The sequence below is a fragment of the Saccopteryx bilineata genome, chromosome 1 (genome assembly GCF_036850765.1).
Source record: "Saccopteryx bilineata isolate mSacBil1 chromosome 1, mSacBil1_pri_phased_curated, whole genome shotgun sequence".
In the NCBI taxonomy this organism is placed as follows: Eukaryota; Metazoa; Chordata; class Mammalia; order Chiroptera; family Emballonuridae; genus Saccopteryx; species Saccopteryx bilineata.
In genome coordinates, this window is record NC_089490.1 from 238769130 (window position 1) to 238779731 (window position 10602).

At 48.9% G+C, this 10602-nt stretch overlaps 1 protein-coding gene across 1 annotated transcript; it reads left to right on the top strand.

Moving 5' to 3' along the window:
* The first annotated feature begins 343 nt into the window (after positions 1-343).
* Positions 344-6120, top strand: C1H1orf53 (chromosome 1 C1orf53 homolog). The gene is made up of 3 exons (XM_066253523.1): positions 344-630; positions 3753-3854; positions 5878-6120. Exons 1-3 carry the CDS (start codon positions 370-372, stop codon positions 5947-5949), a joined length of 435 nt encoding a protein of 144 aa, XP_066109620.1. The 5' UTR covers positions 344-369; the 3' UTR covers positions 5950-6120.
* Positions 6121-10602: the final 4482 nt, after the last annotated feature.

The following is a 10602-nucleotide window of genomic DNA, read 5'->3' on the forward strand; positions in this document are numbered from 1 at the left end:
CTGGGGCTGTCAGGATAGCTTTCCTCTTTCCCCTCTCCTTAGTGTCTGGTTGCACTCTGGGCCCTCCCACGTTGTCCCTAGCACCTGTTACCTTGGCGTGCATACTCAGGACATTAAAAAACCTGGGCACTCTGTTCACTTTCTGGCACCTTGACCGTTGTGGCGGTCATGCTCAAGATGCACTTTTTGACTCAGAACGAAAACGTAAAAGAATTCAGGCCGGGAGGCTGGAGGCGGCGTTCTTCGGGTCCAGCGTGGGGCCGAAGCATACTCAAATGCACACAGGGTCTGAGTCAACTCCGCTGAGGACGCAGCGGGGGCGGGGCTTACGCTGCCGGCGGGGGTGGGGCCGCTCGGCCCGCGGCGGCCATGGCGGCCAGGCGGGTCCCCGCGCTGGTGGGCGCGGTTCTCGGGGGACGGCCTTACGCCGCCCGGCCGCTAAGGCCTATCTGGGTCGTAGCAGGGTTCCGCCAGCCCCCCAGCATCAGCCTCTGCTCCGCTGCGGAGGACGGCGGCGGCGCCGGGCCGCGACCGCAGGACAGGTCAGCGGGAGCGGATCGGCGCCCGGCAGGCGAAGCATTTACCGCGACGGAGCGACTGATCGTGGATCTGCACGCAGCCGCCTGCGCGGTGAGGCCCCGCCCCGTGTCCCACTTCGCCAGTGCGCCTGCGCAATAAGACCGCTGCTGCCCGCCCTACCCCTGCCCCACCTTGCTCCTCCGGAGTCCGTGCGCCTGCGCGATGAGCCTCCTTCTTCCAGGCCTAGGGAACCCTAGGATCCGAGCGCCCGCGCGTCTCAGGCAGGAGAGAGGTTATGGGACCGTGGCCCGTCCGGCCTATGGCTTCTGACGACGTGCACATTTCCAGCCAGGACCATTTCTATGGAAAAGTGACCCCAGTTTCCGATACTGGGCTGAGAGTGTATGACTGTCTGTCCTGAGTATGAGTGGGATTCGTTTCTGATCAGTGTACGAGCTAAACTCCGGCAGAATAGGACCCATCACGTGTGTGTGTGTGTGTGTGTGTGTGTGTGTTGGGGGACGGGTGTGAAGGAGTCGATGGAGGTGATAGAGGAGCTGGAAAGTCACAGGAAAAAAAACACAGGTAGGGTGTTTATCTGTGTGATCAATTAAACACCCTACTATCCAATGATTTCTATCATGAAAAATACAACATAAACTCATTTTTAACTTACATTAATTATTGCTACCATCCTTCTGTCCCTTCCCTGCACTCTCACGGAGCACAGTTTCAAAGGAAACTGTGGTTGGGCATTTACATCTTCTCTAGATAATCCTGAGCCCTGTTTTCTTCTGTTTAGGGGATTTGGCCGTTGCTTTTTGTCACCATTATCAAAACTTAGCGTCTCCCCTTACACTTTCTGACACCTCAGATCCATGAGTTTAAAGATAGTGTGTTTATATACATGGTTTTTTAATCTCCGAGTGAGCAAGTGAGTTTTATCATAAAGATACATAGATGATATGAATGTAACCTATTTAATACACATGTGCGGCCAGTACCTGACAGCACTGGTGTTGTCTGACATGACATGAGCCAAAGAAGTAGAGAGGAAAACCTTGGAAGTTGCCTAAAGTGGACTTTTTCCTACTGACCATCAGTAGGCCCTGAGAATCCTACCTGACTCCTTCAAGTATTGAAACGTCTACATAAAGAGTCATCAGGGCCTGACCTGTGGTGGCGCAGTGGGATAAAGCATTGACCTGGAACACTGAGGTTGCCTGGTCAAGGCACATATGGGAGTTGATGCTTCCTGCTCCTCCCCCTTCTCTCTCTCTCTCTCTCTCTCTCTTATTCCTTTCTCTCTAAATATCAATAAATAAAATTTAAAAAAAATCTTTTAAAAAAAAGAGTCATCAGGAAACAACTGCTGGCTTTGGATCATTCTGGTTTCAACTGTTTTTAAAAGAATGTGTAACTGCTTCTCACACTTCACCATATATAAATATGGTAAATATGAACAAAACATTTTATTCATTTCAGAGCAAATATCAGTGGCATGTGAGGACAGGTCCAATCAGCCTGGGAAAGGAGAGAAGCATTTCCCCACTCAGTGTCCACACTCCAGGGCCCTCATCACGGGCTGATTGTAACAAGCTGGTTGTCTTTCTTCTTCCAGAAATAGAAGCCTCTCCCTCACAGTGGTCCTGCATAGAATCCCCTTCCTCACAGTAGCCCTGCATCTGCAGCTCAAGGCAGGTGGCTCTCTTCCCTTCCTCCCTGGGCTCATCGGCCTCCCTGAGCATATTGCTCTGGCTAACCTGTCACCACTGCGGTTTCATCTTTGCTGTCCCCATTACCTGAGGCTCATCCACTAATGACAAATTAAGTTTGTACGAGCATCCACCAAGCTCAAAGTTCCTCGGCCCGCAAGAAAGTGGGCAGGCCAGGAGCAATCCAGTAGCTTTCCAGGTTGCCAAATAATGGCCCTCTGAAGATTCAAAAGTTACAAAGAGTGGAGAGAAGGCTGCTGCCGGAGTATCTGGTGTTTCTTTGTTTTCCTTCTAAATCTTCAAAAGTAGGCTTGTAAATAAAGAAGTGAGGTCTTGCCAGTTGGTCATTCTCAAGTAGTGTTTTGTGTCCCTGGGTTCCTGCCGTTGGCTTCCGTGGTCCCAGAGGGTTGGGAGGCCCCCAAGATGGGCCGTGAGACTTGCTCGCTGGGTTCCTGCTGCCCTGGGCTGTCTTTGCTGGGATGCCTTGGAGGAGATGAAAACTTGAACTCTCTTTGTCCTTCTGTTCCATGCTTGATTCATGAAGCATGCTGGTTGAAACCTCAGCCAGAATAAAACATTCAGCCATGGGAAGATGCTCCGAAGAAGTAGTTTGTGGCACCTACAGAAACAAGTTTTGTGTGTTTGGGCTGTAACAAGAGTGATGCCAAGTTACGCATGGAAAAGGCATTCTGTAAAAAGTACAGAAGGAAGCTCCTCTCCAAAATCTCCAGGTTTAAGAGCACCACCATATGGTCAAAACCAAAGAAGAAGTCAAATTGTTAACTCTGCCCTCACACCATGTATGTGGGGCAATTTGAACAACCATGGCCTAAAGGAAAAGTTGCTTTTGCTCAAACTCATGAAAGCAGCGAGTGTTAATATGGTAAAACGATGCTTTATGTTTTACCATAAAGCATTTTTTTTGCTTAAAAACAGAACTAACAGCACTTGAAAAGAGGAAAAGAAAATTGTGTAAAATATTCAATGAGGTCACACATCACGGAGGTAAAGAAAAGTGTTCAATAATGGCGAAGGTCATACTTTTCTATGGACTGTTGGTTTCCATTAGCGCCTTCTCTGTAAGTTTAAATCACTATTCACATATTTTAAGTACTGAAATTGTGAGTGAGACTTCTGAGTGCAAGTTCATTTTCAGCCTCTTAAGCTCTCCAAGTCATTGAAATCACCAGTTATTAAACTTGTTACCTAGGAACTGGATGAAAAACACCTGAGCAGTGGCTGCATCGTTATTGGGCATAGAGGACTTCTTGTTTTCCCATCAATTTCTAGAGTTTTTCTCCCAACTGTAGACTTCCTCCTCCGACCACATAATGCTGGAGTGCATATGATGTTGGAATGCATTTGGTCTTTAATTGCAAGGGGCCACCGAAATTGCTGGGGAGACGTTTCATACCGTTGAAAAGAAAAAACTTGGTGGTATTTTGTGAGCGGGACTGAGGGGGAGGAGATAAGGCCGATGTTGAGATGAATGTATTGTTTTATTTCTTGCCTCCTCAGGCCGGTCACCTGAACTACATGGATCCCACCACTGGCTACGTGGTGCTCACACGGGTCGCCCACTTGCAGAGAGGGAAATGCTGTGGCTCGGCCTGCAGACATGTGAGTAGCAAACTCTCGCATTACAGCAGTAGTTTGCGGGGCTTCTGTAACTTCATAAATACCTATTATTTGAAAAACAAGTCAAATAAAAAAGGCTAACTAGACCTCGAGTGCACTTTTCACAAGCTCCTTCAGCTGAGGACAATGAAAGTCCTTAGGACCAACATAGGACCTTTAAAGTTAATGGAATTCGGTAACATTTCACTGTGACCATCAGGTCCTTGAAACGCCATGATTTGAAATCCATGGGAGTTCTTTATTACAAGGAAACTTTTCACGAGGTTTTAAATAAGTCGTGTTCACTAGGTAAGTACAAAGAGAGCAGGAAAAGGGAGCTAGAATATTGCCAACTGGATCCCAGAAAGCATTTTGTTTTTTCTTCACTATTAGCCGAATAAACAGAAAGTTGCCCAGTATTGAGAGATGGGATTCCTTTAAATGATAGTGATTTTTCTCTTTTCGTTCCTTTTTCTCTGCTTCCTTTCTTCCTTCCTTCTTTCTTTCTTTTACTCCTCCCTCATCGTTCTTCCTCTCTCTTTGTCTCCCCTCTGTTCTTTCTATGGTACTTTCTACTCCATCTTTCACCATGCAATTAGCTACCCCAAACTGTGCATTTCCTGAAACTTCTGTGTCAGTGAATATATAGCTCTATGTATACACTGATTCAGATGAGCTAACTACTCCTTCCCCATTTTGAGCGCAACATAAACTGGAATGGGTTCTCCACTATAACTTTTCAAAAGCATACTAAGTCAGGTAAATTGTTACAGAGATAAGATTATGAACAGATTACAGCCTCTGTCTACATACCACTTTGACTATATGTTTTAGAGCAGGGATCCCCAAAATACAGCCCACGGGCTGCATGTGGCCCCCTGAGGCCATTCATCCGGCCCCCCTGCACTTCCGGAAGGGGCATCTCTTTCATTGGTGGTCAGTGAGAGGAGCATATTGACCATCTCATTAGCCAAAAGCAGGCCCATAGTTACCATTGAAATACTGGTCAGTTTGTTGATTTAAATTTACTTGTTCTTTATTTTAAATATTGTATTTGTTACCGTTTTGTTTTTTTACTTTAAAATAAGATATGTGCAGTGTGCTTAGGGATTTTTTTTATAGTTTTTTTTATAGTCCGGCCCTCCAACGGTCTGAGGGACAGTGAACTGGCCCCCTGTGTAAAAAGTTTGGGGACCCCTGTTTTAGAGCAAGAAGGCATTATTTCACTTAACCCACCCACTTTATAATTAAGGAGAAGACACTAAGTCCATGTATGAACTGTAGCCCACACTGAAAAATTAAACCTTCGCTTTTATGCGCATTCCTCCCTGTGTCATTTTTGGTTTCTTTCTTTCTTCTTTCTTTATTTTTTATTATTGAGTGGAGGGGAGGCAGAGAGACAGACTCCCACATGTGCCCTGACCAGGATCCACCCAACAAGCCCCCTACCAGGCGATGCTCTGCCCCTCTGGGCCACTGCTCTGTTACTTGGCAACCAAGCTATTTTAGTGCCTGAGGCAAAGCCATGGAGCCACCCTTCCTGCTTAGGGCCAACTTTTGCTTGATTGGAAACCATGGCTGCAGGAGGGGAAGAGAGAGATAGAGGGGGTGGAGGGCTGGAGAAGAAGATGGTCACTTCTCCTCTGTGCCCTGACTGGGAATTGAACCTGGGACTTCTACATGCTGGGCTGATGCTCTACCACTGAGCCAACTGGCCAGGGCCCATTATTGGTTTCTAATGAAGTACATTAGAGCTTTGCATAAACTGGGGACTTGAGGATTTCCTAGAGGATTATTTTACTATAAAATCTTAAAGTTGGAAGGATACTATGAATAAGTGATTCTTGGACTCTAATTATGATTATTCACCAGAGTGACACTATTCTCCTCTTAGTCTGCAGAACCCGATCAAATAATCTTTGTAACATGGTTGGAGGTCCCTTTTTTTTTCACAATGAGAAACATTGTACCTTTTCAAGATGATTGCTGAGTAATTCAACAATCATTTGTTTTATTTCTTCTGCAGTGTCCATATGGTCAAGTCAATGTTAAAGATCCAGCTAAAAAGAAGCGATTCAATTCCTATTTTTATGTCTGACAATTTCATTTCTGTTCTTCATTTAATTAAACCTTATTTAAAAAAGAACAACAGACACTACCCTAATCCACCATTGCTGTCAGCTGAGTGAGCACTAGTTCAATTGTAAGTACATATGTATAAAGAACACCAATAAAATGTAGAAAAAAGCTAGCCAATGTTGGTTTGTTTCTGAAGTGGCCCACTGATAGTTCCTTTTTTCTTTTTGCCTCCTTCATTATCATACACATATGTTGAATAAAGAAAATCATCCCTGTTCCATTAAATAAACAGTAGCAATCGGGTGATGTTGGGAAAATGGCTATGTTAGGTTTGCTTGCTTGTACTTTGCCTGAGTAGTGTGTGAGCACTTGGCAGTGCCATGCATGTATAGTCTGTGTAAGGCTATGGGTGTGTGCCCACCACTGTGAGGGGTCATTTTTGCTGTTTGCTTGCCTGAGAAGCAGTTTTTTTCCTGCCTGTGTGCTTGTCTGCCATTGGGAGACTCTATTAAACAGGAATGGCCCTGCGCTTTCCAGCTCCACAGTTTCTTTACCATCTGCCTAAATTCAGTGTGGACCTGCCTGGCCTTGGTCACTCTCATTACAGGTGACATTTTTACCTCTTGAATTTTGTTCTAGCCTTCTCCATACTTCCTACTGTTTTCTCCTCAGGGTCAGCGACCCAACGGGGGTTGCTGGCAAATGGGTTTGAAGGCATACATCATTTTATTTATATCTTAAGCTATGAGGGGGTTGATATAATGCTGTATTGTACAGCATCTGAGTAGCCAAGAAGTGTCACTCTGCAACAGGAAACGCTCTCATCTTCCATTTGTTCTCTCAATGGAGACTTTAAATCACTCTGACTCGGGGGTCAGGCCGCTTAAGATGCCTGGATTAAACCATTCTTTCTTCTCCCCCTCACATTTCACTCCTCTGTTTTTCAATGAACCTCTCTTTACACCCATTCCATCCACTGCTGTGAAGCCCTGGGCATCAGTCTCCAACCTGGGTGGGAAGCTCAGGGGGACTGTTCTTTGCATAAGTCCCCTGCTGTCCTCTGAGGACCAGGCCCCCAGGAAGCCTTTGCTAGCTGGGGAAGGCTGGCTCTGCCCAGAGCGGAGCCTCAGCCTTTCTTGCCTGCAGAATCAGAAAGGTTTAGAACAGCCGTTCTCAACCTGTGGGTCGTGACCCCGGCGGGGTTCTAACGACCAAAACACAGGGGTCGTTTGGCTTTAGGCTTTAGGCGACCCCTGTGTTTTGGTTCTTCAACCCCCACCAGGGTCGCGACCCACAGGTTGAGAACGGCTGGTTTAGAGCATCCAGCGGCAGGCCTTGGTCTCTGCCTGTGGCCCCTGTTAAGTGTTTTACAGAACTTAAAGCACCAGAAAGGTGGTGTGCCTTCTCTCATGCAACTCAAAGGAAAATACCTTCTAAACTGTTAAATAAGTAAGTGAAAAGAAGCCCAGCAAGGTTCTGACATTCCTACTGATTGTGACTTCTGTGGTTCACTTTATGTCCAATATTGTTTCCCGTACGTGTTGTCATTGCAGGTGCCCCCGTTTTTGCTGGTGCTGTAGCTCTGGTGCCCAGCGAGGTCACCTTCCCCAGAAATTATTTTGAGGAAAACAGGAGAAAGGGGTCAGCACTGTGATCAAAGGGGCAGCTGTCTTCCCAGAAATGTTTATGGACTCCTGGGAGCCAATCTCCTTTCCATTGCTGAGTCAAGGGCGGGCCTGGGGTGGATGGCATGTCCTTCCTCAGTCCCACCAGGGAGATGAGAAGGAAACAAAGTCTGAAAAGGCCATCTTTCTGGAGACCTGAGAAAGAGGGAAGGACATTCATTTTTCAAAGGAGCCCTGTACCTAAGACAGTGTTTTGAGAAAGCCCTTAGGCAGACGGACATAATTTACAGAATGCCTCCCTCCTGGAAGGCTCCTTTCCCAGAGCACTTCCTGCAGTGTGGAACCGCCCCAGGAGCCAGGACTCTGGATGTCCATCACGGAAGACCCCTTATGTGGGACTTTCGTGACTCTTCCTGGCAGAACTTCAAGCTTTCCTGGCAACACGGCAAAGGAGCCTCTGGTGTTATTGTTGTTGGGGATGGTGGCTGTGTGGGGTCGGGGCCATCTTACTCTTTCCTGATTCTGCGGTCCCGGAGCCAAGCTCTGAAGTTCTCCGTGGTTCTGGGAAGATGCTTGTGAACCACACGTGGGGTGGGGTGTGTGGGGAGCATCCCATAATAAACACAATATGGCCACATAAACGAGCCTCGCCACAAGAGGGTAAGCTGTATTGTATTTGCATGTTGTGAAGTAAAAATTCAGGTTTCTTATTGGGTGTCTGTATCCAAACACATGTGGGTGCCGGGAAAGGCAGACTTGCCAGTTTACATCGAGTCTGGGGTTGCTCCACTTTCCAGGGTCCCGGAGACTCCTGTTGCCAGGCATCATAAATCAAGAGGGATTGATATCTAGACTGTTTCTAACATGGAAAAGAAAACCCAAAAGGAAACTGGGGGAACTTGCTGAGGGGTTTATGGGGGAGTGGAGGTTGGGGACAGATTCCTGCCAGTGGCTCTGCCCACCCTGGGGATGATCACTGCCCTCTGCAGGCCTCCCAGCAGTGGGTGACAAGCACCACCACCCCTTTGCCAGAAGCCACATGGATCCCTGTCCTTTTTGCAGAGCCAAGAAGGAAAAGACTTTAAAAATACACCAGTGATACTTTGGGCTCCCAGATCGAGTGTGTTTGGAACACAAGAGGCCGTGAGAAGGGGAGGTGACCCCTGGACCCGGTGTGGGTCTTTGTTCCACTGCAGCACCCCTTAGCCCCTTATCCTAAGGAGCTTGTAAGGTCTGTCCCGTGCTCACGGTTCCACCGTGAGGCAACAGCTGGGCTTAAATTAGTCCCAGAGAAGTGTGGGGCATGGGCTCGCCACCAGACCAGGGGCAGTTCCCAGGGTGTCTTCCTATGGGAACTTTGAGAACTCACCATCCCTGGCTAGTCCAGAAGCACCATCACCCCCCCCATGTCCCCCAATCCATGCCATCACCTGCCATGTCATCTCTACCTTGGAGCGAAGGTTTGACTGTGGAGAGTGGATTCCTGCTCATGGTGGGGGTGGGCTTAAAACTCGGTCCAATTTTTTTTTAATTTTTTTATTTATTCATTTTAGAGAGAGAGAGAGAGAGAGAGAGAGAAGAGAGAGACAGGGGGGAGGAGCTGGAAGCATCAACTGCCATATGTGCCTTGACCAGGCAAGCCCGGGGTTTCGAACCGGCGACCTCAGCATTTCCAAGTCGACGCTTTATCCACTGCGCCACCACAGGTCAGGCAAAACTCGGTCCAATTTTCTCACTTACCCCACAACAATTAAAAAGTACTTCTACATAAACTGTCCGCTTTGCTCAGGAAAAAAGGAAAGGCATTTATAAGTGGGGGCAGGCAGGGAGGATGGTCAGCACCCTGAGCACCTCTGTGAACAGCCTGATTTCTAGATAAGGCTGTGGAAGAACTCGCAGCTCTTTTAGTTAGTGGGTTGGGTGGACCCTGGAACGCCCAGTCCACCTCGAACCTCTGGGTGCCCTGCGCTTGCCGGAGCGTCCGCGCTGGGTAGAACCTCCTACCCAGTGATGGTTTCAAGGTTGGGCTCAAGACCCAAAATCGCCAGACTCGCGCAGGCCCCTTTCCGAGGCTCCGGGTGTAAAAGCGTATAAACCCTAAATCCTGGCTCTTAGGAGGATAGGGAGATTCCTGACAACCTCCTCCTTCCACCAGAATTGTGTATTCTAAAGTGGGCGCGGTGTGCGCTGCAGTCGCGCGCCTGTGTGTGTGTGTGTGTGTGTGTGTCTGCGCGCGCACGCACGAGTGTGTGGGTAGAATGCATGTATTTGCCAACTACCTAAAATGGTTCGTCACCCAAAAGAAGATAAAAAGCGCTGCTTGGGACAGGGGTGAGAGAGCGCCAAGCATTTGCGGGTGGGTGTCGCGGACCATCCATCCATCCATCCATCCATTCATCCATCCATCCATCCCCATCCAATAGCCTCGCCAGCGAGCGTAGAAACTGAACCTGGGAGGCTTTTTTCCTCCCAGGCTTGGAAAACCGACCGAGACGGAGTGCGGGAGGGAGGGGCTTCTCGAGGAGAGAAAGAGCTAAGGAGACAAGGATGGGCAGGGAAAGTCGGGTGAGGGGACCTGAGAACTGGAGGACTAGTTGGCTAGTGGGACCGGCTGGTGAAGCCAAGTGTTCGGCGGAGAGAGGCACCCGGTCCTGGTGCCCCCAGCTACGTTTAGGATCGGGGACGGGAGGAGGAAACCAGAGGGCTTGGCTTCGAGGCTTCTGAAGGGTCCCTCGCCGCCCCTTAACAGTGTATCGGAGCTGGCGGGCACGGCAAAGAGGTGGGTCCACCCTTGTCCAGCCCCATGTGCCCGCATCCCACGCTGTTTTCGCACGTGGCTCGCAGGCTCAAGGGCGCCCCCAGCCCACCACGCCCTGGACCCACGCGCGGTGGTGGAGCAGCTGTGGGGACACCGGGGAGGAGCAGACAAGGAGGGTGGCGTCGTCACCCGTACCGGCATTCCGGAGCGGCCCGTTTTGCTGCTCATTCCCCTTCCCGCAGCGGCGGGGGAGACTCCCAGGGATCTCTAGCCCCCCATCTACCGCTGC

Bases quoted from the DNA above. Each gene is read 5' to 3' on its own strand.
- C1H1orf53 (XM_066253523.1), top strand. From the start codon at position 370: ATGGCGGCCAGGCGGGTCCCCGCGCTGGTGGGCGCGGTTCTCGGGGGA. The intron at 631-3,752 runs GTGAGGCCCCGC...TTGCCTCCTCAG, and splicing joins TGCACGCAGCCGCCTGCGCG to GCCGGTCACCTGAACTACAT. The intron at 3,855-5,877 runs GTGAGTAGCAAA...TTTCTTCTGCAG, and splicing joins GTGGCTCGGCCTGCAGACAT to TGTCCATATGGTCAAGTCAA.